At 41.3% G+C, this 27,788-nt stretch overlaps 1 protein-coding gene and 1 long non-coding RNA gene across 4 annotated transcripts in view; one reads left to right on the forward strand and one right to left on the reverse strand.

Annotated features, from left to right (window-relative positions):
- Window positions 1-1,439: 1,439 nt before the first annotated feature.
- On the reverse strand, window positions 1,440-27,352 carry cables1 (Cdk5 and Abl enzyme substrate 1). Of its 3 annotated transcripts, none has more exons than XM_085142201.1 (10): window positions 26,672-27,352; window positions 18,827-18,898; window positions 16,620-16,712; window positions 15,593-15,670; window positions 12,730-12,829; window positions 10,862-11,018; window positions 9,457-9,560; window positions 6,495-6,601; window positions 6,162-6,369; window positions 1,440-5,208 (listed from the first exon to the last, which is right to left on the reverse strand). In XM_085142201.1, exons 1-10 carry the CDS (start codon window positions 27,178-27,180, stop codon window positions 5,068-5,070), a joined length of 1,569 nt encoding a protein of 522 aa, XP_084998327.1. In that variant the 5' UTR covers window positions 27,181-27,352; the 3' UTR covers window positions 1,440-5,067. The 3 variants fall into 3 exon arrangements, with proteins under 3 accessions (XP_084998327.1, XP_084998326.1, XP_084998328.1); XM_085142200.1 differs by having other exon boundaries at window positions 26,615-27,351; XM_085142202.1 differs by lacking the exon at window positions 15,593-15,670 and having other exon boundaries at window positions 26,615-27,351.
- The window catches only part of LOC146497598 (uncharacterized), a 137,831-nt gene continuing 126,873 nt past the window's right edge, over window positions 16,831-27,788 (forward strand). Inside the window, exon 1 of the long non-coding RNA XR_014870989.1 lies at window positions 16,831-17,154. This is a non-coding gene — a long non-coding RNA (uncharacterized LOC146497598). The remainder of the gene's footprint in view (window positions 17,155-27,788) is intronic.

Consider the following 27,788-nt stretch of genomic DNA (forward strand, 5'->3'; position numbering starts at 1 on the left):
GCATCCCATTTGAAAGCAGTTGCCAAACCTAGAGCTGTCTTCTTCCTGCCAGCATGTGTTGTTGTGACTGTCTGTCGAGCGCTGTTGTCACACAATCCTCCAGCTCATGACTTATTTATCCACTGCCCCGTGAGAGCAGGGAGTGTTCTTTGAATCAGGCAGACAGGTTGTCGGAGTACTATTATGTAAGATGTGCGAGGCTTGCCTCTCACTGGACTCTGACCTCTCCTCATCTTTCATTATGACAGAGACAGATGTGCACAGTAAGGTTATTTTAGAAAAACGGGAAGCATGGCAAACATTTCGCTGCAACCCTTTGTGTGTGGCTAAAATCAGCTGGTGTGAAATTATTTCCTCTGCACTACTGTACAAGAATATCTCTTAAATACGAGACAGACAAATTTTGCTTGGTAGTAACGCCCAGAATATATGATGACTCATGATTATTCCTGAAACCCAAAACCTGAAACTAAAGTGAAAATCGAAAATTGTGGTCTGGAATTGAAACTAAAGATTAGCTGATTTATTAGTGTGATTGTAATCCATAATTTACCGGCAGCCCAATAAAATTCTAGTTATTATTACAGCTGCTGAAAAGTTTGGGTTACCCATGTTTTGTTTTGTTTTTTCAAAAAAAGAAGCACATTTGTTTTTATCTAGCTACATTAAATTGATCAAAAATGTACATGACCATGATTAACAGTGTCATTCATGACACATTGTTTATAATTTGCAATGTAAGCTTATTGTGTTGGCACAACTAAAGCTGTTTTACTGATTAAAGAAGCAATAAAAAAGGGTGTTTTTCTGCAACTCATCAGCATTTTTAAGCTTCTAACAGATGAAGGTTGCAAGCAGGAAACTGTCAATTAAAGCCGAAGCTTCCATATTTACTACTCCCTGCACAAACCAGCACAGCTTGGCTCTGATAGCTTTTCATTAAGTTAACCCTTGAGGTGTCCGTTTGTCAGAGAGTCGGGGATCCTGATAAACCTCTGAACAAAAAGAGCCAAAGTTCTTTTCTACTGCTCTGCTCTGTCTGGAGCCAGTGTGCACGGTTTCGTCAAAGGTCTCAAGTGTTTTTAGCCATTCTCTTCATCTCTTACAATAAACGATGGAACAAAATGTTTCTGAAGAGATTTCTTCCGGATAGATTTTGGATATCGAAATTTGTTGCATCTTAAGAGGATTCTTCGAGTCAATCAGCTTTTTAACATGCTAAACAATGATTGTTGGTTTAAAAAATGGGTCTAGTTGTGTATATTTTCTAGTAACCACTTATATTTCATCTTTGCAATACCATCTACTTTTTGTGCAAAGTGTGCCAGCTCACCTAATTGCAAATCTACTCGAGGTAGATTTCATTTCTGTGAAAAGGTTACAGTATGTTGTGTAAATCCCCCACATACAAAGTCACCAGGGATGATTTTATTATTTAAAAAAAAAAACTCATTGTATAATTTGTACTGTGACAGTGACTGCTGTCTGGATGAAGGTGACTCTGGATTATCAGCAGCTGGAAACTATATTATTTTTTTCTTTGGTAACAGGACTATTCTAGAAAATAATCTGTTAGCTAATACTGACTGTTTTTAACACAAGTGTATCCTGGTAGATTTTAAATTCTGAAATGTCGTCTATCACCATCGCATCTGCTTTCAAAGATCAAACGTAAAGCCTCATACTTGAACTCGCACTGGAGCGTCCACTCAATCTACTTAAAAAGTTGATCTGTGTGTCCATCAATAAATAAGTGGAAGAAGCGTTTAATGGCCTGCTTTGCGTCACTGGTTTTTTGTTACAGTGGGCTCAGTTGTCCCTGAAATAGACTCTTGGGGTGGAACAAAAGAGATTAGGTAGCCTCGTCAAACATGAGGAGAGGATCAGATTTTTAGGTCTGCCTGCAGAGTTTTCCCCTCCTGACCATGCAGCAGCATTAGAAAAATAGCACAGTGGTTACTGAAAGATGAAGCAGATGTGAACAAAGAGACCACCGAACTCGCTGCTCAACAGTAATTTGCCTCGATCCTTAGCTTTCATCGTTTCCTTGTTTACAAACTGTACATGATGGAAAAGCCCTGAGTCACTGTATCATGACAGGAAAGGGGGCAAAATGCCATTTCAGCCAAATGTTGTTATTTTAAAGGGAAGGGCAATAGGCTGCAGCTTGCCCCAAACGATGGTACACATATTTTCACAATGAGGGTCACTTATGTGTGAGCAGGGCTCAGGAAGGGCTGTCAATAGATCCCTTTATGAGGTGGTGAGGGGGGAATTAGGCCCTCAATGGAGGGGACTAAGCCATGTAGGACATGTGCCCACACTCAGGCCTGACCTGTTTGTTTTGATGGCAGCACGAGACCGGCGTGACTGCAGGCCTTGTTTACTTTGGACGTGTCAGGAAGAGGACAGTTCCCACTTGATAAGAAACAGACCTCTCAGATTGCATCAGAGGAGCAAGTGCAGAGATTTTCAGTGAAAGCAACTGAAGGAAAGCATGGTTTCATGCACCTAAGAGATACTGGTGCAGCCACTGTGCAAGTAGCTCAGTTTGTTCCGGAGCTATTTTGGATTTTGTGCAATATTACATGTGCTCAAAATAAATCCACAATATCGGCACGTCAAACTGACAATACCCAACTTTAAGTGTACAGCAAGACTATTTATCAATAAAATAATATGCATTGTCTAAAAGATGAGTTATCTGCCAGCTCGATTGTGCTGTACAGTTATAAAAACAATACTTACAGTTCAACTTTCTTCCCTTTCTGTATTATGGCATGAGCTCAGGTCAAGTATGCAATAAGTGTAGCTTGCATTACAACATGATTAATGTATCTCAGCATGCAGGCCTATTGTAGACTATATCCTGCAACAGTGCAACACTAAGGGAAAGCTTTCAGGTCTGTTTCAGATGGACGGTTTGCACTGGTTAAGCCTGAAATTATGGTACATTGAGCCTGAAAACCGTGGGAGGACCTGGTTTATCAGGTTTAGATGATGGTAAAAAAAAAACCTAAGGTGGCCCGATGTTTTGTTTTTGTTGATTTATTTATTTTTAAATTAAAGCAGTAGTTACAAAACGGGGCAAATGGAAAGAGAGGGGGAGACATGAGGTCTAAGGGGGTGCTGCAACTATGGTCACTATGCTAACATGCTTAGTAGGTGTAATGATTAGCATGGTTCAATTTAATATTTTTAGCTGGAAATATTCATTCCCTCATTTACTAGTAATAAAAAACTTATCAGATATCTGAACAATATTAAGTTTGATGACGCTGGAGCCAAAGAATTTGAAACTTATTGGAAAACAAAGGCAGACACACTCCACTAAATCTAGTCACCATCACTTATGGGCAGCAGATCTGGGTAAAGCAAGAAAGAAAAAAAGAAGCATGCGTCAGTCTTTTTCTGTTTTGATTGAACAAGCAAAGCAATTTATTTACACACACACACACACACACACACAGGTAATACGAGTCACCCGTGAGTCTTTCCTCGCGGAGCATTTAATGTGCATCTTACAAACACGTCTTTGGGCTTGCAAACAAAAATAAGCTCAGCATTTTTACCCAACTTTGAATCAAGACAATCAAAAGTGGTTTGGTTTCGTCTCGTGATCATTTCAGCTCATAATGCTCTGAGCAGCATCAAATACCATCTTTCTCTGTTTCCTCAGCTTCTGATTCAGTGAAACACTCTGTGGTAGTGTGTGAGACAAGTGCAAGGTAGGAAGCAAAAAGATCAAGTTGTGAAAGTGACATGCCTGAAAAATGAAATGAATCACCTTTAAGTGGTCGCGGCGGTCGAGATGTTCAGTACTTTTTGTTTTTTAATAAAAAACATTGTGGATTTCAAATCAAATGATTATTCAAGGTATACGTAGATGTTTGATCTATGACTAGATCCCACGTGAGATTTTGCCTGGATTTTTTCCCCTCTGCAGAGATCAGAGAGAGGTCAGAGGTCAGGGTCAGCTAAAGAGATGCATCTCTGCAGCCTGTAGGGGCTCAAACACACTTATAGTTACTGGCATGTCCTCTCGGCACCCGAGCATCCTGCTGATACTGATCACTGGTCAATAGCGTGTCCTCAGAACAAGCATCTGTTAAAGCACTGTAAACGTGCTAGCGATACACTCTAACATAGAGCACAGAAAATTCAACTCTGATAAAAGACTGTCTGTGGTAGAAAAATGAATGGAACACTTCAGTGAAAAATAGGAAGTCAAAACGTCTCGGCAGGTACCTGCGTACAAAGAATCACTACTTTTCATGCAGACTGTGGTTGGAAAACTGAATAAACCATAAGAGAGAGAAAATAAAAACTGAATGGTCCGTTCCAATGTCTTCTGTACAGTGCTTACGAAGACCGCGTACTTTTCAGCAGGGGCTACTTCAGGGTTAGTTCTCAAGCTTGTTAAAAGTCTGAAAAACCGTCACCCTGCCCCAGTGTCTTCTTCAAAAAAAGTGCACTTTTAATGAAAAGATGATTCACGCTGAGGAATAACAGTCCAGCCACAAAACCAGCCTCTTAAAAGGCTTCTGTTTAAATTGTATGCAGCTCATGAGGCAAGCAATCATAAAAAGTTTACAAAAAGATTAAAGAAAGGATCAAATTGTTACAATCACAGATTGTTTTAACTGACAAAGATCACTATCAGATTCAGTTGTTTTTTTAAAAAAAGAGCCTCGTGTCAACATGAGGACTAAGAATACAAAATGACGAAGGATGCGATGTGAGAGATGCAAACTAGAAAAACCAGCTTGCTTCCAGACGGTTGAACCCTTTTCTTTCAGTCCATGTAGTGATGCCGAATGCAGAAGTCAAACAGTGGAGGAAAGTTTGCTTAAAAACACGTGTCCCTTTGGCTGATGTCGATCCAACGAGGGGAAGGAGCGGGCTGTCTGTAGTGATCAGTGGCTGCGGCTCGCCAACAGCCAGAGGTACCTTCAAGTGATCAAACAGAGACAAGGAGAGAAGACAGAGGATGGATACTGTGGTAACTGGAAAGCCGGGAGATCAGAAGGAGAACCTGGCGGTCGTCCTCCTGATGGATCACTAATGCTAGGAGGTCTGCAGGAGGCGTCTGTAGTGAGGCATGATCTCGTGCTCTGGCAGGTGCAGATTAAACTCCAGCGCCACCAACACGGGGAACTCGAAGGCTATCAGCTCTCTGCGGTTCACTCTGAACCTTTCCTCCAGTTTCTGGCAGAAAAATAAAGCAAGTTAGTGTGAGAGGAAAAAAAATGCTTCTCGACTCAATCTTATTTTGATTTATTTATTTTTAACCCTGGATGTCGTAAAACACCTGGCCCTGCACTGCTCACAGCACACTTGGCTCAGAAGTAAGAAAGTGACAGCTTTATATTTAGTCACTGTGTGCAAGAAGCCAACAAATGGTCACAAAAAGTGGAGCATTTGCTACTCTAACAGGGCTTTATATATTAAATATTTCCTTCACTCATAATCATACGATGCACTTGTTTTATTCACTTGAAATTGAAAACCTGAAACTGCACCTTTTGGAGATTAAACACATTGAAAACTAAAAATATTTAAAAGGTTTGTTTTTATTATGCCGCTGTGGTAATGTGGAGTTGGACTTTAGGACCCTGGGAAACTGGGTGGGGTGTGCATCCAGGTACCAGGTTGCCAGGTGCAACTCAGCACATAGCTTACCACACCCAACCAGAGGTTAAGGGTTCAACACTAATTCCCTTGGATTCCCAGTTAAACAAAGCTGGTGTTAAAGCATTGAAGAGACTAGCAATATGTTACCCTGTAGGGGGAAAAAAACAAAAAGCTCTCCTATTTAGAGATTCGAGCTTCAGGCCCGGTTCTCACAATTAAATATTAGTAAGTTTTTGAAACACTTTATCTTGTAGACCCCTTATTACAGATGATTGTATTCCATTATGTTATGTTGTGTAGCCTGTTTAAAGTTATACTTGAACCCTGAGGGGTCGATTTTGCCTCATCTGCTACCCACACCCAGCCCAGTGGACTGTCACTGAGAGCAGTGAAAAATGATGCTCAAATATTTGGAAAGAAAGCCCTCTCCCTTTGATCAGAGTGAACTGACCCTTTAATCTCTTGTACTGTAATTAAACATTGGGGTTGGATGGGGGAGGGTTGAATGTGTGCATGAGGAAGCTTACATCTATAAGAAGTTTGACCTCCTGTTTCTTCAGATCACCCCCGATCTTGGCTGCCAGCAGGACACAAGCTCCAGCGCAGAGTTTACGGTTCTGCTTGTTTAGTTTGCCTTGAAGAACAAGTTTTTCAAAGTAGACGAAAGCCATTGCCACCGTCGGTTCCTCAAAGCCACACTCATCCTGAGCCAGTTTTCTTATCTCCCTTTTCAAGCTGCAGAGTTTTAAAAAAAAAAAAAAAAAAAAGAACAAGGAAGGAAAATGAAGAGAAAGAAGTTGGTAAAGAAAACAAAAGAGCTTCTGTCAAGGTGAATATATTTTGTGTGGTGTTTGTTTTACCTCCTTATTTTGCTGAGTGTCAGCTTTATGTGTGGGAATTTTTCCTTGAAGGTTTCATTCATGTCCTTTTTGAGGTCAGAGGGTTTCACGTATTCGATGACCGTAGTCTGGAAAAGAAAATCAGAGGTGGTGTCAAAATGACCACACTTTCAATCGAGTAATTAATCCTAACACTTCAGTGTTGGATGTCCACATCACTGCTTTCACCTCTATCACTGGTGATATTTTATCTCTTTTTTAAAGTGAACAAATTCCTTTGAAAGATTAAGTCTGACTGTATTCAAGTCTACAGTCCACATTCTTTCAATTCCAAAGTTTAAAGTATCAGGACATAATAAAAAATAAATAAATAATTCCGTCCTTACAATTAGATAAATACAACCTCAGAAAAACAACCGCACATGATACATTATACTGTGTCAATATTTTTTTGAAGAAAAATAAAAAACTAAATGCAGGAGCAGCTGTGTGAAAAGCTGTAGTTGCAGAGCAGCAATAACTTGAAGTAACTGCTTTCTCTGGAAAGTTGTGGAGGACCTTTGGCCCACTCATCTTTATGATGTTGCTGCAGTTCATTGAGGATTGTGGCCTTTCGTTTATGCACAGCTCTCTCAAGGTCCTGCAGCAGTATTTCAGATGGATTGAGGTCTGGACTTTGAGTGGGTGCAATACTTTGTTTTCTATTTCACTCATGCTGTTGTAGGTTTGCTGCTGTGCTTGGCATCACTGTCCTGTTGCATGACCCAATTTGTCCTACAGCCCAAATCATCACCCCGCCACCACCGTGCCTGACAGTTGGCAGTATGGCAGTAAGTGTGTGGCCACAATGCACAGCACCACGGTAAAACAAATAAAACAACAACCACAAAAATTTCCAATTATGTCTCGTCCATTTTCTCCTGGCATGACTGGTAAGTCTTCTAAACAAGCTAAACTTGTTCAGTCTTTTTCTAATTGTACTGTCAGTAACTTTAACATTTAACATATTAACCAACGCCTGTAGGATTTTTGGGTTTTTTGCAGTTTTTCTGAGCAATGCACGCTCTGACCTTGGGGTGAATTCGCTGGGACATCCACTTGCTAGAAGACTGGCAGCTGTCCTGAACGTTTTACACTTAATAATAAGTAATCTTTCTCACTGTAGCACTTCAAATTATTTGGAAAGGCTTCTCTAAGACCATTGCTGGCGACTTTCCTCATCGGCATTGTGTTAACACACACCTAAATGCTCCAGGCCAGCAAACTGCCAAAACTTTAGCTTTTGTAGAAGGTGTTCACACCTGCTGAGAATCAGTTAATCAAGTGCTTTAGAGCAGCACCACCTGGCTGCTACTTTCCCTCTTAATTCCTATAGAAGCAGTGAGGGTGTATTTAATTTTTTTTTTTTTTTTTTTTTTTTTTTTTTTTTTTTTTTTTTTACACACTGCTTCTGCATTTTGACTTTGCCTTCGTTAAATAAATAATGACATTATATAATATGTTGTTCTTCTGAGGTTGCATATGAAATGATTTTAGAACCTAGTAGAGACCAGATAATTTTTTTTATTATGTCCTGACACGTAAAGCCATAGAAATGATGAAAGAGTGTGTGGTCTGTTTTTGTTTTTTTCGTGTTTTTTTTTTTAAAACCAAGACTGTAATTTTTTTTTAAATTGCTCCGTGTCACAAAAAGTAGCATTAAAAGACAGTAACAAGATAAACTGATGCCTGTGGCCAAATTTTAATTCATCATGACGGCCACAGACTATTTAGCAGTCAATCCCACACAGATGGTTCTGCTGCTAAAAGCAGGATTTTCAGTTTCTCTGCATCTTTCCATCTTATTTTAGAATTAATCTTAGTTTCCAGTTTTATATGGTTTATTTATTTATTTTTAAACTTGCCTTTCTATTATCTTTCTAATGTCTGTTAAACAATCCTTAGCCACATCATACTCAAAGCATGCCATAACAAGCGCCGAGTCACACTGGGAGAGCTTAATGTGTGGGTGTGAGTTTGGGCTAGGAGTTAGATCCCTGTCGAGGCCTGTCTATTAATCCCAGGATTAAAGGTCCATAAACAAAATTGCTTTTGTTGCTCTGGGATGGTGAATTTGTAGTTTGAGAGCTGATAGGACCAAATAGGGAACCTTCCTTGGGTGTAACCCATTTACTATGCAACGTCGCCGGAAATACAAAGAAGACTTTGAATATGCACAGATAACTTTATCCCCTGTTTGAACCTGAAAGCTTGAGAGTCAGGTCTCCCAAGCAGCCTGTGTCCAATTCCTGAAGTGCTGAGAATTCACTGCTTCCATTGCGGTAGTAAACACAATAGCTATTGTTGTCAAGAGTAATTGGAGGAAGAGAGGACAAAAAAAAGCCTGGCCTTGACTAACATTTCAACTATGTCAGTACTCGTTGTGCACTCTGCCAGTCTCCACAGCGAAAACTGAACCCTGGAAAGAATGAGGAGGGAATTGGGCCGTTTTGTTTTTTCCCCCGCTTTTCAAACCAAAATAAAACATCCGCGCTTTTCCGGAAAAGTAAAAAGAATGATTAGTGTTGAGGGAGAGCCACAGTAGCTCTTTAATAGCTACTGCCAACTACACAGAGATAAAGTATCTGCATCCTTTCAGGCCCAAAGCGGTGGGAGAGCATCTCATCCAGTGACCTTGCTGATAAAGACTAAATAAGCAGATAAAACTGAGGATTTTTTATTTTTGGTGAAGGAACCCTTAGACAAATATTTCTGGTTTTATTGTTCTCTGTTGTGGTGGGAAAACTGAGCACAGAAGCCCAGCATGATAAAAATAAATAAATAAAAAATACCAGTGAGATATTTCAGAACATTTTAACAAAACATCTCAAAGCAAATGAAGCTGCGGATAAAAACAACCATTCCTTTCTGCTCTCAAGAGGCTACGAGGCAGCAGTTGCTGCTGCTGTTGTGATTGTGATGTATTAGATTAGTATTTTCTCACCATGTAGGAGGGGAAGATGAGGACTCTCTTGTGTTTACCACAAGGCCACTGTGGGTCATCCAGCAGATTAGGGTCGTACTCACGAAAGTCCCCGAAATCATTCCCTGCCATTTCCACGCGAAGGTTGAGTCAGATTTAGAATTTCATGCATTTCCTTTTTCAATAAAAATGTACAGTTAGGGCCAAAAGTGCTCGGACAGTGAGACCGTTTTTCTACTTGTACACCAACACAGAGCATTTTAAGATCAAATAATCATGGTGTGACTGACATGTGGACTTTGAGCTTTAATTCGACAACTTTACCCAAAATATTTGGCATTAAATGTTTAGGAATTACACCGAGCTATAGACAACGGGTGATTATGGTTGAAAAACTCAAATGCAGACTGAAAATGGAAGAAGAATACCAGACTGGGAGAAATAGTTGCCATAAGTGAAGACTTGAATTAAAGTAACTTAAATTATTAGAAGAGGCAGATTTGCTCCAACTCATTGTTTTTCTACAAATAAGCAAAGCAAATAAAATAAAGTTATAAATGTTTAAGAATTAACAGCCATTTTGTAGTCCCCCATGTTCAGAGACTTAAACAATCAGGTGACTGACTGATCCTTATCCACTTGTACTGAGAAGCGTTGTCTCATCAGTTCTGCGGCGTTTGGCTGAATCTGAGCAGAGTATAGCCCTGGCCACGTCGCAGTCCAGCCTGCTGCTGCTGCTGCTATCAGCGCTCAGATCATAAACAAACACTAGTGGCCCAGTTGCACTGGCAACAATACAAGCCCACAACACAACACCTCCTGTAGAACATTTAGCAGGTAATGTAGTATGCGTTGAATCACAGACTGTTTCTTTTCACTTTATTCGAATATAATTATTACTATTATTATTTTGTACACTATTCTGATATGAGGAAATCTTGCTTTCAAGATTTTTCTTTTGGATTGTACAGGCTTTTTTAAGTTTGTTTAGATGCTCTCTGACAAAGTCTAACTTGTCCTTCCTGTTTTTATGTGTAACCAATAGCTGTTGCTGATCTGGCTGGTGAAACGCTTCTTTTTAAGAATGAGCCAGATTTTTGCTCTCTCTCTCTCTTTTTAGCCTAATTACGGCCTTTTATCTAATCAGTTTGTCGTGAATAACAGGGTCTCACCTGGCCTAGAAATGCTCATCAGTGAGCTGTTCAATTAATTTTGTGCCTCTGAAAGATGTGCAAGGCTTTTGTTATACCCTATGAATTAAAGCTTAATGTTTGTACTTCAATCACATCTTGATTTAAAATAAACTGATGTGGTGTACAGAGACAAAATTGCCCAAAACCCCCCCCCCAAAAAACCAAGCCCTCATTGTCCAAACATGTGGACCCAACTGTAGTAAACCATGAAAAGTTAAAGCCTGCAAACCAACCTGCGTCTAAGCTGCTCTGGTTGCTGTTGGCTCGGGCCAAGCTGAGGCTGCGGTGGCTTGCGTTGCGAGACTGAGAGAAGGACGAGGTGGAGTCGATTGTGTTTCTTCGGCCACCCAGCACATAAGTGGGATACAGGAACTGGGTGTACGACACAGTCTGCAAACACAGATACAAATTATTATGTCTATTCAGTAGAGCCAAAAGAAGACTTGCTCGCTTTGATGTTAAACCCGTTCAACCTATTAATGTTATGAGATCTGTTTTCCAGCACAAGAGGACCACAAATAAGTATTAGCACTAACAGTGTCCCAGTATAACGTACCCATGAGACATCACACACAATAACAAGAGACTGGAACTGACTTGGCTAAAAGGAATGCAGTTGTTATTAATGTGCTTAATTGCACATGGGGCGTTTGGACCCCCCTGACAGCAAAATAGTGCCAAAAAAAGGCTCATTGCACTAGGTTCTGGGAAAAAAAAAAATCATCTTGCTAAGCACTAAAAAATAAAAGCCTTTCACTTCATTTTCCTCATTTATGAAAACTAAACAATGTTTATAACCAACATTAATATTTAAATGGGAGTAATTTGTGCGAGGAGAAACTTTTATAAAATTCTAGCTTCTGTAGCAACTAGCAACTAACAAGCTAGTTTGCTAGCTAACGTACATCAACAGTACAGCACTTCTGAACTATTACGATGCTAATGTGCCATTTTTAGCCAACCTTAACCATTTTTGGCCTTTCTGTATGTGCAATAATGTGCATAAGTCTCGATCTACCCCTCATTTCTTTATATTTTGCTGGAAAAATTAGAAATCTTTGCTAAAACATATATGCAGTTCTCCAGACCTCTTGAGGGACATACAAAGCTCTTCTTTGGATGTTGGCTGCCAATCTCTGTTGAGACGATCACACACTGATTCAAAAATGTTGACGTTCTGGCTTTGGAGAGGCCAGGATCAAAATTTGACTGCACTTCATGCATTCATAATTCCATCAGTTTTGATCTCAAGATCTCAAACACCACTGGCTGAAATGCAGACTCAAACCACGACAGAGCCTCCACCATGTTTTACAGACAGCTGTAGACACTCACTGTTATACCTCGGTCCTGACCTTTGTACATAAAGATGACGATTTGAACAAAAAATAAATAAATAAATAAAATGGATTAATCACTCCATAAGACCTGTTGCAGATGATCTTCAGTCCAGTTCTTGTGCATTTTGCCCATTTCTCCCAGTTTCCTTTCCCTAAAAATGTCTTGATGCAAACGCTTTCACTGACACAATTTTAGCAAATAGTATATGGATCAACTGAAAGGACAGATGTAGCTCTAGACTCCATTTTTACTCATTTCTTCAGGCCATGCTTTTCAGATATTGTCCTTGTTTTAGGTCAGCCACTTCTTTTATTTTCCACCTGTCTTTGAGTTTCTGGCTAATAGCTCTTTTGAAACCCCTTGTTGGTGTAAAAATCCTATTTATGCCTTTCAAGCTGTGTTATCTTTGGCTTTCTTGTAGATTCAAATAAAGAGGTGAGAACAATTTATATGTTTTGTAAAAAGTAAGGCACTTGTAACAAAGTTCCTAAAGATACTTTGCAAAGTTGTTGGGTATTTGTCGACGACACCCTCGAGTTAGGTGCCTTTTTATCAAAGACAAACTTTAAAAGACCTTCAGAAGCCTGTCGAACTTTTGCTCAAGACCGCTTTAAAAGTTATACCAAAGTCTGACTTTTGGAAACAAGATATAAAGAAATGAGTGGTGGTTTAAGACTTCTGTATCAAGTATCCAGTGAAGTGTCCCAGTAAACACACCAATCTATATTTACACACATACACATATTTGCTGGTTTCTCACCTTTCCATCTGCTCCCAACTCCACTCCCTCCAGCCCAATCACCATCTCCCTGGCGCCTCCTGAAGGATGCCGCTGACGCCCTCCTTCCAGCTTTGCATCCCTAACGAACACAAGACTTTTTTTTTTTAAAACAGATCTTTCATGATACAAAGTTTTCCTGCAGCTTCTTTAAACTCCTTTTCCTTAGCAATCTTTCAAAGGCCTGTTCTAGCTCACCTCTTCACTTACACACTCTCCATTTCACAGATTTGGGTCCTGCATCGATCTGAGCTCATCAGCTGGCCTAGTTTCTGTAACCGCTCGTGTCTTTGGGTGCATCTCGGGGCAATCAGTAATAAAGTGCGCCCTTGGGAGGCAGGACGGAGGAGAGTACGGTTTCGTTCTAGCAGGCAAGCCTCTTCAAACTCAGCTGCTGCCTGAAATGCCATACTGCTGTGGGAGATTTGTAGGTCAAAAGCTCTCCTGAAGCAGAAAACAGATGGCCAAGGAGGGAAGTGTGTCGGTGGAGCTTGACCGACACATGGCCCAAATCAAATATACCATAATTAAGTAAACACTGTTTACTGCTAAGATTTAACTTGATGCGATATTTTTAGGTCGCTGTCAGTAAAAGCTAATTTAAATTGTGTACAGTGACAGAGAAGATTACATGCCTGCAGTCCACTTCATTTACAGTCTGCCACAAAGAATAACTGATAACACTGATGGTAAGCTGAAGGCTAACTCTTTCCAGCGATTTGTGATTAAAAGGTTGGTAGAAAATTAAAATGCTCTAAGCAGGAGCTGATATTCACGTTCTCCCATTTTTCCTTGGGTTGAAATAAAGTCCGCAGCTATTAAAATGTGGCCTGTTTGCTGACAGATAAATTTCCACCTGTGTTTGTGTTACATTAACTTTAGCCTTATCTCAATATTTGTACTGTTGCAACATTTCACAGCGGCGGCAGAAAGTACAGGCTCTACACAGTCTTGTTTTTCTGCGGCTCCCTTATCTTTCCTTTGCTTTGTCTTGCATTCTCTTTAAAATGTCGTTCATACACAAAGCGTTAACGACACGGCGGGTCCTCACATGACTATGCCAGTGTTTTGTTGACATGTGGGGCCAATCGGTTTTAATGAAAACACTGTTATCTGGCAGACAGGCACGGCAGGACACAATGATGACAGATGCATCGTAGACACGGAGATCCCCAGGCAGTGGACCTCTTACAGAATAGTGAAAATCAAAGAAGAAAAAGGAAAAGAAGAGATGGGAAGCTTTCTAGGGAGAGCGCTTTTCTATGAAGCCATCCAGAAAATAAAAAGGTTTTGCTTCATTTGGTTGAGAATACAGAGAAATGAAAGGAAATGATAGGAAAAGCTGCTCAGCAGCATGCACGAATAGGAATCACTGGCGCCAAACATCTGTATGTTAGTATTGGTGAAATTCTTGCAAAGTGCTCGTCACGCATGCTTCGAAATTCAGCGTCAAGAAAGTAAAAATAACCACAGCTTAAACAACTTTGACCCCATTACAAATACTTCATAGTTCACACGAACAGTCGAGGGTGACTGCTTCCAATTATATTCCAAAGTTGTTGTTTTTTTAACTTCAAATATCCCTGTGAGGAAATTCATCCCGCATTCGATCCATGTAATTTTTTCCACTCCGATGCCAGAAGTGTTCCTTAACGTGCCAGAGAAACATTGGAATCCAGCGCTGCTAAAGAGGAAACATGCAAAGTCTACACGGAAGTGTTTGAACTCAAAGAATTAGCCCATGAAAAGACAGTGATGACCCACAGCCTGAGGTTTATCCGCCTGAAGCCTGCTGCATTCCACCTTCTTAGTTTACGAAAGTCCGAGCTGGACTTTGAGCTGCAGATTTAACTTCTGTATTGAAAATTTGCAAAATTACTCAAGATGCAAGGGATACCGGTCTGCTGAATGTACTATAAAAATAAATAAATAATTGAAGTAACAAGTCGTCTAATAAAATATTTTTGAGTTTTGGCTGACCCAGCCAAAGTCGAGCTGGAAACGGGCAATTAGCGTGAAGGAGCAGTGAAACGTGCTTATCGGAGAGCCCCGGGAGGTTTATTAACCCTTGAGCTTGCACTGTTTGGCTGGCTTAGGATATTCCCCGCTCTTCACTAAGCCGTGGTGTGTTACTTTTCTTTCTGTGCATTGTTTCCTCTGGTGTTTATCTGTCGCCCTCTCTCTTTCACTTCCTCCTTCCTTCACACGCCGTTTTTGTTTTTTTTGTTCTTTTTTTTTTGGGGGGGGGGGGGGGGGGGGGGGGTGGGGGGGGGGGGGGGGCACGTCAGAAGCCATACAACAGCTAAACTCCCCAACACAGAGCTCATGTTGCTTTAAAAGAAAAGCAGGAAAAATTATCTATAGATAAGATCTACGCCGCTAAGACTTGTAAACCCTGACAGTTAAAAAAGAAGTGGTTAATAACATGTTATGAGTGTGCAGACAATAGAAATCCTAGACTGTCAGCACAGTGGAGAATTAAAATCAGATGACTACACACCGAAAACGTCTATTTCTAATAACCAGGAAAGGTTCATATTAAATGCTGAACAGCGAAGCCAGCAACAGCTGCAACAGACAAGAATGGGTTGACTTGAACAAAGAAGGATGAGTGCCCAAGAGCCACCACGGGAAAAGTATCACAAGCAACAAGCATTAGGCCACAATCTAAGTCTTAAAGTCCTTGTTAGATTACTTAAAAAAAAACAAAAAAAACCCAACATTTTTATTAACCTATTAAGATAAAAATGCATCCACCAAAACAAGAGGGATGAGGAAAACAAAGGGAAAGAGGAAGCACAGGTTGGAGGACGTTACGACGTTCGGCATGCCGTAGAATACATACCCCGCTTGGCTACAATCTCGATAGGGCAGGACAGAAAATACACTATAGAAGGATCTTCTGCCACTGATAAGGACTATCCTACAAAAACAAAAATGGCAAACAAGCTAATCAACATCTATCGGACAAGATGCACAGGTTACACTTGGTAATAGTTTGCAGTAACAGAATGAACTGAACATTCTTGGTGTGTTATTCTGAGTTTCTTGCAGTTTGGCACATACACTCAGTTTGTGTGTAACAGTGATGCATTTGTTACAAGACCTTATTTTTAATGACTAAGGCATCCAATCAGAGCCCATTTCCCGATGACCTGAGGTCAACAGCACAGCGAGCAGAACGGCTCTGACTTTAACTACAACAACCTCATAATTCCAGCTTCCTAACTCGGGCTCGCAGACACGTGGTGAACCTTATTACTACAAATCAGCATCAGGAAACAAACTCCACACGAGGGTCTCAAAAAGCTGAGTCTTTCAACATCAGCTGAAAACTGGATAAGAATTTCAGAGGACACAATTGAAAATCACCAGGGCACGATTGTGCCACGCAAATCACCGATAAATAAAAGCTAACTGAACTCTCGTCTAAATCCAAACGAAGTGGCAGTGATAATAAGAGTCATCCCGTCAGTATTACACAGAAACGCTCCCTAGATACATTGACCTCAACTTCAACATCAGAACATTTCTGCCAAAATTTGTTTGCATTTAAAGATTTGCGTGCTGCGTTCATGCTACAGCACAGTCATCTTATAATTTAGTAGCGAGTGATTTGTGGCGTGATTACAGAATTTGTGACAGTGATCAAATAAAGATTGACATCAAAATTCATCAGGTTCCTCTGCACGTGCAGGATAGGCAGTTGCATCTATCTATAAGCTGAAACTGTGGCCGGGGCCTGGCCTGCTTGTCTGCGATGTGGCTTGTAATGTGAGAAACATCCAAACTGCAGTTCATTGACTGGGGCAGCCTCCATTATTCAGTGAGGACTTGTATCGACTGCGGGGAGGCGATGTTTGGCTTCATACCTTCCATTGCGCATATCGTGTTGCCTCATGTTCTTTACGAAGTGGACCTTCTTGAAGCTCTTTGGTCGGGGTGAACCCGATAGGGTTCGACATCTGAAATGTAAAACAAACAAAAAAAAAACTTAGAAACAGACAGTTCCCCAAGTGGGGCGCACGACACTGTGCTAAGTGACTCATGTTGAGACAGGAATGGTAAAAAGAAAGCAAACCTTTTTTTTTTTAGTTTTAAGGTTTTACATATTGGGACATTATACATATTTTTTAAAAAAATCATAATCCTTACCAGTAATACTAGGGCTGTGCCATATGACCAAAATCTCATATCCCGATATAAGAATTCTATCGTCCGATAACGATATAAATCACAAAAATGTAACATTTTCTGTAAATTCTGTGAATCTCGACTTGCGGGAAGTGTTTCCAGCTGCGCGTCATGTAGCTGGAGTCGAGTGTTTTAACCAATGCATGAAACGATACATTTTTAGACATAAGTTGTAACAGCCGCCGTTTTCTTTGTGAGTATTTATTACACGGCGTGCTGCGGGGAAAAGCCTGTTCTAACGTTTGAGTCTAAGGTTTATTTATTAGCACCTGGCAGCTCCTTTTTACTTCTCATCCGTAAATAAACTGCTCTTTCACGTGATTCAGTTTATTTTGAAAAGTCTCAACAGGATCTTGAGCTTTATTGTGAAAGGTTTGTGGAACATAAACAAGCGGACACGCGATGGTTTTACCGTTGTTGTTGCTACAGACAACGCATAAAAACAGGCGCTTGTCCATCTGTAGTGTGGTTATATCAAATATAAGAGAAAGAGAGAACTTTAAGAAATTAATATAGCCACTACAGTGACCATCAAAACGATGAAAAAAAATATTGCCGTAAACAGTTTATTTTGCGACACCACGAAACAAACGATAGCGTAAAATGAAACGATAGCCGTTTTTATATCGTCATCCGATTTATATCGTTAAATCGAACAGCCCTAAGTAATACTGTGCAATACTGCAAAAATGTTGGTATCAAACCAGGTGAATACAGAGCCAGTAATGTCGATACCAACACTGATATAGATACTTTTAACCTACAAAAGCACCTTATGTAGGCGATAGCAGTGTGTCATGGTTGCTGAGATGATCACCATCAATTTGCAAATTGTGAACATATTTTAATGGATGGCTAAATCTCTGTGATTTTTACTTTTTTTTTTACTTCAGCTTTTTGTGTATTTGAAGCGAGGTTTTTGGAGACCAGGGATGTAAAAGTGTCTGTTTCCAAAAAAGCAAATTATTTAACTAAATTCAGTGAGCTACATTCTGAACTCAGAGGATAGAAACAAAGTAACGATCTTATCGTGCTATTATCAATCCAATACCAGCACTGATACTAATTGATATTTGGATTGATCTGCCCACCTCTACATACCAGACCTTAAAATAAGCTACATACAGCCTCAGAAAACACATAGTCCTTGTTTCGTTAAGAAAAACTAAGCCAATATGCAGAAGCAGTGTGGGAAAAGCTAAGTGCCATAAGAATTAAGAGGGAAAGAAACATCCAGGTTGTGTTAATCAAATACATTTGTTTTATTAATCATGAGTAAATGTGAGGGACCTCTATAAAGACAGCCATTTTGGCAGTTTGCATGTCTGGGGCATTGGGGTGTGTGTTAAATCAATGTCTTCTTGCAAAGCCTTTGGACAGATGAGACCAAAGCTGAGATGTTTGGCAGAGGGGTGATGATTTGAGTGGTTTTTGCAATCAGAGGATCTGGGTAACTTTCAACCACTGAGGCAAAAAAAAAAAAGAAAAAAAGAAAAAAGAATCAAGGCGTTGCAACGGCCCAGTCAAAGACCAGACCTCAACCGGATTAAAACGCTGTGGAGGGACCTGTGCAAAAATGAATGCCTGCAGCGTTGAAATCGACTAAACTTCCTCTAAAATTTTGAAGAGACTGATAAAGTCAAGATATTGCTGCTAACGTTTCTACCTGATGCAGCTGTGCACGTAGTTTTTCACACTATGCTTCTGCATTTTGAATATGTCTTCATTAAATGAATGTGTGACGATTTTGTCTTTAAACACATCCAAATATGTAAAAGCTTAATGAAAGAAGGGGTTCCCCCCCCCCCCCCCCCCCCCCCCCCCCCCCCCCCCCCCTCTTTCCACATGACTGTAGTAGCACAGTGTGAACATGTAAAGCGTTTACCTGCGCAGAGGAGCATTTTCTTCAATGTCCTCTAGAGTTTCAAGCGACGAGCGCTGAGAGATGAGCCTTCGTCTGGGGGGGGGACATAGAGGGGAAGTTACATGTTACGGGATATGAAGAAATATCAATCAACATCACACCAACACTTCACAAGTTCAACAGTCAGCTTTAAGAGGAACTACCTTTTGAATAATTCTTTCCACTGTGTCAATGTTATATTTTTAGCCTGTACTCAAAAAGGTTGAATGTTTAACACCCAGTTTTAAAAACAATACGTGTGGTCAGCAGTGGCCTGGAACAAAGGTTAAACTGTGGTTTCCAATTTTAACCCGTTTCTATAAATTCTGAGATTAATTTGCAAACACCAGTTTTGGATGGTTGACTTATAACTGTCATCAGCGAACGCCACTGTGCCCCTGTGTGGTCAATGATCGCCCCCCTCACTAAGTCTTGCGTGGATCACAGCGAATTTTCCAGGATCAGAGCTGCTGAGAGGATAACGAGCTGGCTCTGCGAGCACTTTGTGTAACACATTTTGTCACAGATGGCCTTTATTTCGCACTTAAGTTGCTCGACTCAACAGTCTAATTCTGCTGGATCGCTTTTATATGATCAGCTGCCAGTTTCAGAACAAACCCACATGTGACAGCTAAGAAGGTCTGAGCCGTGCCAAAATTAGGTTATAATTGCACGTTTAGCACCACAATAACAACACGATCCGGCTCCAATTAGTCGTCCTTCAAAAAAAAAAAAAAGTGTCTACATTTAAAGGAGTGGAAATTAACTTATTAGAGGTCAGATAAGAAAAAGCTCACACATTTTCCCAGCGGGTTATCTGTCATGACGTAGAAGACAAATCTGTAACAGTGCCACTTTGGCATTACCAAGAAAGAGGGTAAATATACTTACTACTGTATACAACGCAGGACTTTTTCCTGCAGAGAGAAATTTGCAAGCAGTCTGTGTTAATTGGGGTTTGGATCACTTGAGCAAACTGTCTGAATTAGCATAAAAATTAGCAAATGAGCAAACTGTCTGAATTAGCATAAAAATTAGCAAATGCAAACATTTCTGTCATTTCCAAGCTATATAGTTTATGTCTTCCATATTTCCAACTATATCCATAATCACATACTGTGTATGCTACCATTGTATATAGTGTATCATCTTACTTTTTTTCATTGATTGTACTTATTTGTATTTTTGTATTTCCTTCTGATATCTGTACCTGAGCCCCGTCCCCGTTGTGGGATCAATAAAGTCTTCTCTTATCTTATCTCTTAAACAGAGGTTGCACACACTTTGACTCTACTGTACAAGGACAGATAATGGTTATGTGCATAGGCACGCTCCCCCCAAATGCCCATTCTGAGCCAGGAAAAAGCTTGTAATTGTGCAGCATCCAATTCTCCTCATAAATCAAGACGTGCTGTAGCGCTGCAAGATGCTGCAGCATCAAGACAAACCGAAGACGTCCAACCGGACACACTTCCCCCCCCCCGGAGCGTTTCAACTGACCAAAGGGAGAGACGGTAGAGTTAAAGTAAAGCGGCTGGTTAATAAGTGACAGAGCGTGCAGACAAATGAACAAAAAATAGCTCCGTCCTCGAGGATCCAACACGGGCTGAGTGAACAGTGTATACTAGAGGAGACTGGGTGAGCTGAGTGTTTACATGAGAAGCCAGGCCACTGGAGCAGACAAAAAAAAGCTTAAGGCCTTTGTACTGACTAACCTTCTGCACTCAATATAATGGGCCTAATGATCATAAACTGAAGGGGAAAACATCAAGCCTTCATAAAAGGCATGAGCAGTAAAATCGGAGTCTAAATGATAAGAATGATCAGACCTGTGGGCAACTGACACAAACTCTGTCTCCTGCTTGCGTGAGTTGAAAGGGCCATAATAAAAGGGTTTGGCCTGACCTCTCCGTGAGGGTCAGACAAGTGGTGTCATGTGATTTATGGCCAGTCTTACATCATCCTCCTTCAGTGATAACCCTGAGGGATGGACTGGCTGGGTGATCTGGGATCTATGAGTGCAGATTCGGAGGAAAGTAAAGGCTTCTCTACTGAACATCGCTTCATTCATTAAACTACTTTATGCTGCATGAAGCTCTTAGAGCGATTCAAAACAGGTTGATCGTTTTATATGGATAATTATCAATTAACAGTACAGTCCTCTTCAGCATTGCAGAGCACTTTAGGCTTTTCCAGCTCCTTGTTTTGACATTATGGCCGGCAAACTACCATTTTGGTTTGCTCACCACTTTCATCCTCTTTGTTTGCAGCTGCAGGTTTTAACAATTCAGAAAACGCACACCAGACTCCAAAAGCCCTCCACTACTACTAGTGTATCCTGGTTGTGTAAATAAGCCAGTGTTTTCCAGCAATAAGACCCATGTTAAGGGGATTTCCATGTTGTTTTTAACAGCCCGCATGAAGGAAAAAAATTTAAAAAGTCACAAAATGAATCTTTAAACAGGTTTTGCTTGCTTTTCAAGTTTATCTGCTTGTATTACTCACATGCTAATGTATCCAGTGAAAAAGTTATTCTTTACTGTAACTGTTCTTGCACGTGGATGTAAAGACAGAAGATAGAATCCATATTCCACCAAGACGATGTATATTGGAGCTAAAGCTAATTTAATACTGGGACGGATAGAGTTGGTTTCTTTGTTAGATAAATCAGGCAAGCTTTCAAACTTACATTCTTGGCAGTCTCTCTTTATGACCATGTGGTGCTGCAGTGAATGAATTGCATTATAAGCCCACAACTCTGCAAGTTACCTGCTTCATTTCACTATCTTGAAAGTTTCGGAGCTACATTTCTTTCCAAATTTTATCAATCAAGTTACCAACCGCTCCATATGCATGTAGGACTACAACAGGAAGAACCCCCCCACCCCCCTTAAAACTCTGCAAAGAGTGTGCTAAATAAGAAATAATGTCTACTGCAGTCTTTTGGCTCCATTCTTCATGGAATTTTAGCATTTTCCGGTCTAAATCTCTGAATTTTATACCAGGGGAAAAAAAAAAAAAAAAAAAAAAAAAAAAAAAGTAATTTTGTTAGCCGAAGGGCACATTGCCAGTTCATAACTTCACGACTGAACTGAACTTCGCCTGAGCCTCTCTACATGAACATCAGCAGCAGCACGTGCTTTTAATGCAAAAGATGTTTTCCAAGCTGGTGCAAATCCTGGAAACAATAGCATGGGACAGGCCACTCATTCACTTCAGACCCTGCCAGGGAGGGTTAGAGCAATCCGTTTCCATCCAGTCTGGCATTAACTAGGCCCAGTGGGAAGGGTCAGACAAGCGTCCGTGTAAATCAACAGCAGAGTCTCTGAAAGCAACTCCTGTCACTGTTGCCTGGGAAGTGATTTTATTTAAACACCTTTTCTTGAATGAAGTCAGGCACACCGTTACATTATTTTCACTACAAATGCACACCACGCTCCTGCAATATAAGAAAAAAATGTTTTTGAATGCTATTGACAATCCTGCTAAGCAATGAAGCCATGAAACTCAAGTTGACTGTTTAGATGTGGAGATTAAACCGTTTCACGCGTACGACCTGTTGGCAGCTTGCCAAAGGACACAGTCTTACATTTTCCTGCAGAGTCGCTGAGTGAAAAATACATGTAATGTTGTGGGCTTATTCACACAAATATAGTCAGGAAAAAGGGAAATGTGATTACTGTGATACAAAAAAAATAGCAGTCTGGGGAGTTCAGCCCGTCTGGTCCGGAAAGGTTCAAAAGTATAATGAGTACAAACGGGATGTAGCAACAAACGTGAGGAATGAACAGGCAAAAAGGAAACAAGAGAACAAAAAAATAATAATGATACAATAATTACATCAAAATAACTTTCAAAACACGTTTCACACACAGGCTGATCCTGGTTCATTTTGGGGGCTTTTCTTAGCTTTCCTTTTATCCACGACTCAGACGCCGAAAGATTCAGGGAAGGAAAATGAGGCATTATTATATAATCCTGAGATTATGCCAACCATGACCTCAGCGAACAGCAATCGGCCCCATAACCAGAAGTATGTGACCCGAACACACAAGACTCCAGAGAGCCATTACGGTGGCTTGTGCTGCTTGTTTTCCAGCCACAGTTTTGCTTCCACATGCAAAACAATTTTTAAAAAGTCCTGTTAAAATACTTTAAAGTACATGTTTCTGGGTAATCCAATACTGATGGGAATATAACCCACGCAGGACGTGATAAGACTCAACCTGCCTGTGTTTTACAGGGGAAACAATATGATGAACATTGCTCTACACCTCAGGCAGACAGCACCAGATGGTACTCACTATTATATATTTAAAGCACAGCTCTTGGCTGATTCTTGATGGATGAACGCTGAGGAGTGGAATATGAAATTAGCTATCGTTTCCACACATTAGGTTCTGATGAGGATATTGTCTGAAGCAGCTTTGGGCTCAGAAAGTCTATTTTGGCGGCACATCAGAGGCTCTTCGGCTTCCTCAACGAAAGCAGGATTGAAGGCCAAAAAGTCTGAGGGGAAAGTGTGTCTCCGATTCCCCTGGGAGAGGAAGTGGAGGACAGAAAATACAGAGCTGAGAGCCAGAGCTGCTCCTCAGAAAGCCCGGGCATCCTGCCTCTCCCGGCGAGGGACCTCTGTACACGTTTCCACCAGCTGCCCTCAGAAAACAGACCAGGCACTGTGCAGAGCGCTCGTCTGTCTGCACGCTGGTGGAATATGGCCGCGTTCAATCAGCAGGTTGCATATTTCTCGAAATCAGAATTCATTTTATGTGGGCGTCCTTCGAGTGGATATCAAAAACAGGGGGTAAAGTCAGGCTTTAACAAATGCCAACTGTATTTGCAAAGCAGAATAAGAAGAATCAAATCCATTTTCTTAACCGCTTATTCAGCTGAGGATCTTTGGGGGATGGAGTCTCTCCCAGCAGAGGCGGGGTAAAAAACACAAACCGGTCGCTGGTACATCACATGGCAAAGCAGAAACTGGATCCAACATGTGCAACACTGTGGCTGGAACTCAGTATTTCTCTCGTGCTGAGCTTATTAGCACAAAATATGAAAAGCTGGCAGGTTTGTACAAGCTGACTTCCAAGTATTTAAAACCAGCATTTAAAAGCAAAAGCTTATCGTAATCTTTAAAATGTGTAATGATTAACATTTGAAAAGTTTGGCTTCTAATGTTCTGGAGCCTGACCAATACTGGATACCAATGTTTTAAAGGTGAAAAAAAAAAAATGATATCAGCAATGAATGTCACAAATCAACCTGCAGCTTACTGTGAAGACGCTGCTTCACTACTAGGGATACAGCATAGTATGGTGCTATTATGCATAGCGATATTGTGTGTGTAAATACTCTGGTGATGCTACTATACTTTAAGAAGAGGGCTAATCTCCTGCAATATATTAAATCAGCTAGCTTAGTGAAAAAAGCTAAAAATCGCAACAATATCACATTGAGAGTGAAATATGGGATGATTCCCCTTTCTACTGAATGATGAGCTCTGATGCTACTCTGCTATCTGTGCTACAGACAGCATAGAGTAAACAGGAGCTGAAGCCCTCTGCTGGACAAACTATGTGATGACACCCTGATCAACTTAACCGAGATCTGCATGTTCTATAGGTAAGTTTCATACTAGTGAATACTGCACAACATATGAACCAATACCACTTCTTTTTTTTTTTTTTATTATAGCAACTCTCATTAGTAGATATTTTGTTTGGTTCAATAATGCTGCCTCTTGTAAGCCAGTTAAAATGTGTTAGTGATGTAATGATGTCAGCCATGCATCCCCCCCCCCCCCCCCCCCTATTTAAATATATAGCACAAAAAAGAAAAGTAGAGAATAAGACATTCCAAACAAGTTGATTTGACAAATCAATTTCAGTGAGGTAACTAGGCTCATGAGCATTTCCCTGTGAAGCAGAACTTCCTGAGAAGTCTGGCGCGGCCTTCAACAGGAGGCGAGGATTTGGATAAAAGACGAGGGGGCTCTGAACAGAGAAGATCTGACGGCAGGTTCTGACAGTGAGAGAACCACAAGATGACCCGCACTGACAGTCGTCCCTCTTTGAGGTGGAGACCTCCAAACTCTCCCCCTTGTGTGAAAATAAAGTAGACAAAGAAGGCAAATAATAAGACACTCATGTGAAACAACAAGCCCCTGTTGCATGCGGAGCTGGACAGCAGTGCAGAGTTATGGGATGTTTACGTCACACAGAAATGAAGTAAACAGCAGGTGTGTGCCAAGTTTTGTCAAGACACTCACTAAAAATAAGCTGAGGACAATTTGACAAAGAGCTGAAGAACGTTTATGTAAGAAAGACAAACAGAGACTGAATAAGATGCGATGCTGGATTTTCTCCTCGGGGGGGAAACGAGGGTGCACAGCTCCACGGTTTGCTGGACTTGTGATCAAAACTATCTGCCCCCCATCCCCTGTGCATATCAGTGAGTCATAAGCCTGCAGGCACCTGCGTGGAGTAAAGCACACAGCTGAACTTTTTCCTCATGCTGTGTTGGAAAGACTGATTTCTCAGAAGTGCAAGTATCTTTTGAAAACAGCTGATCATAAGAAACCTGCAAGAAAATTGCCAAGAGTTCATTTATTTGGATGCCCCTCCCTTTTTGTCACACAACAATGAGAAACTACAAAATCAGGGACGCTTAACTTAAGAAAATAATCTCCTTCATATTTTGAAGACCCATGCAGTGGGGCTGGTGCCCCAATAAGTGATTTCCAGCGTTTCTATGTGTTCTTATGTCTAACACCTCTGTTTATTATTGATAAGCAGTCTGCAGTCAACAGGATTTCTGAAGGGGTTATATATGAGATAAAGAATTGACCTGTTTTGCAAGCATCTTTATGACTCTGCGTTATTGAACATAACCTGTGTTGTACCTTAGGATGAATCAAGTCCTTTTTGATGGCTTAAAATATCTTTATATAACTGTTACATGATATTTGTTGCAACTTCTACTGCATCTCTTTTGAAAAAGACATTCTTAGTGTCGCTGATTGTTTTCCATTCATAAATAAAAGGATGTATAAAAGTCACTTTGCAAGAAAGTGACAGCAGCTTCAACCCCCTAACAGAAATGTTCTTTCTGGCCTAAAATTGCTCAATATCATTGACGAGAGATAAGTTTGACAAATGTTTCAAAGATCATGGGCCAACAAGTCATTTACAACACCGAATTGGAGTCCTTGCCTGGCTGAATATGGCCCCTGGGGCCTTATGTTTGACACCCCATTTCTAAATCATAACATAATAAATAACAACTGATGCAGGAAAGTCTGAAGTCTGGAAAGCTAATCACCCTTAACATTTCCTTAAGAACTTGCTGGAACACAACATCCAATAAAACTGATTTTGGAAAAGTGCCATGGTGCTTTAGAAATACTAACAGATATGCAACATACAGTGAGTGTGCAAACACTTTGCAACTTGTTCTCTAATGTGTGCCTTTCTCTTATTTTTGTATATACACGTCTCTTGATTGTGTATATATTCCTGCTGCCTACTATTAATATTTCATTCCTGCACAGTTGCTGTAGAGCACCCACAATCTCGTTGCACACATACAATGCCAATAAAGGGCTATTCTATTCTGCTGGCGCGATTTCAGAAGTGAAAAAGAAAGGTTTGCCTGCAAGATGCACTTCGTGTGCAGTTTAATGAACGGGCTATGGCGATCCTGCAGTGCAGAAGTGAACTTTGGTCGTTGTGCGCTCAGACAGTGAAGTAAAACCGTTGTGTACACAGTTACCTTGACCTCTGCTGCTCTATCTGTCCGCCCTCCGGGCAGTAGTTCTGGGAGACTTGCCTGGAGTAGGTCGCAGGTAGGATTCCCTGAGTGTACGTCTGCAGCCTCCCTCTAGTCGAGGCTGGGACCGCGGAGAAAGGCGAGCTGAACGTCGAGGGCACAAAAGCGTCGCCCTCCGCGTCTGTACCGGCGGGGGGAGCAGTGGGACCCGTCCCAAAACTGGCCCTGCTGCTGGCATGGAGAGCCTGGTTTGCTAAAGCGAGAGCCTGGGTGGCTGTGGTGGTGGCCGCCGCCGCTGCAGCCGCCGCGGCCGCAGCAGCAGCGGCTCCGTACGCCGAGGGCTCCGTAGAAACCAGGCTCTGTCTAGTCCGAGCTTCCAGCGGGGTTTCCCCTTCGCTCTGACTAACCGCATCGTCCTGCACGGGCCGTCCATCCAGAGAAATGTTGCTGAGAAAGGACAGCGCCGCTTGCCTCCTCCTCGGGTCGATGCGTTTCCGCGTATGCTCGAGACTGGAGTGCTTTATCTGAAGCGTGGCTGTGGATGTGTTGCTGCTCGTGGCAGCCGCCATGGTCCACTTCCAGGTGTCCGAGTCCCACCCTCAGCAGCGGTCTCACCTCGCGGGCATGAGTGCTGATGGGATGGTCGTGCTTGTGTTGGTGAACGGTGGCGCCCGTCTTTTTAAGTACACGCGTTAAACTGGGTGAAAACAGCGAGGTCACGTGTGCGCAGTATTGTGGCAGCACAGGGAAAATTTGGACCAATGAGCTGTCGGGAATACATGTGTTTTTTTTCTTTTTCCTGACTGCTGAAGCCTCCACTTCTCTGATAGTGCGTGCTAAAATTACATAAACTCCGAGATGTTCGTAACATCTTAAATAACTTTTTCTACCTGCTGTATTGTTTTTGCAGCCTTCACACTCCTGCAGGGTGAAAACTTTTTTTATCCTTCTTTGTGCATTTCTAATTTTATTCAGACATTTAGAAACTGGGCTTTCTAAATGTGCAGACATGCGTTATGTGCGGGGATCGGTGTGCGCTGATAGAATGGGGGCCTTGCTCTGTTTGTTTTGATAAAATCCATCGGTTTCGTGCACCGTATGAGTCAGCATATCTGAAGCGATAGCGCCATCTGTCCGCTTGTCATGTACTGGGTATGCTTTTTTTTGGCCATAACCC

The sequence above is a fragment of the Neolamprologus multifasciatus genome, chromosome 18 (genome assembly GCF_963576455.1).
Source record: "Neolamprologus multifasciatus chromosome 18, fNeoMul1.2, whole genome shotgun sequence".
Classification (NCBI taxonomy): domain Eukaryota; kingdom Metazoa; phylum Chordata; class Actinopteri; order Cichliformes; family Cichlidae; genus Neolamprologus; species Neolamprologus multifasciatus.

What these genes read in the sequence shown, in the direction of transcription:
- cables1 (XM_085142200.1), bottom strand. Translation starts at nt 27,180, where the DNA reads ATGGCGGCTGCCACGAGCAGCAACACATCCACAGCCACGCTTCAGATA. An exon ending in CACGATATGCGCAATGGAAG is followed by an intron (nt 15,671 to 16,619) that starts GTATGAAGCCAA and finishes TTGTTTTTGTAG; the next exon opens with GATAGTCCTTATCAGTGGCA. An exon ending in AGTTGGGAGCAGATGGAAAG is followed by an intron (nt 11,019 to 12,729) that starts GTGAGAAACCAG and finishes CTGTGTTTGCAG; the next exon opens with ACTGTGTCGTACACCCAGTT.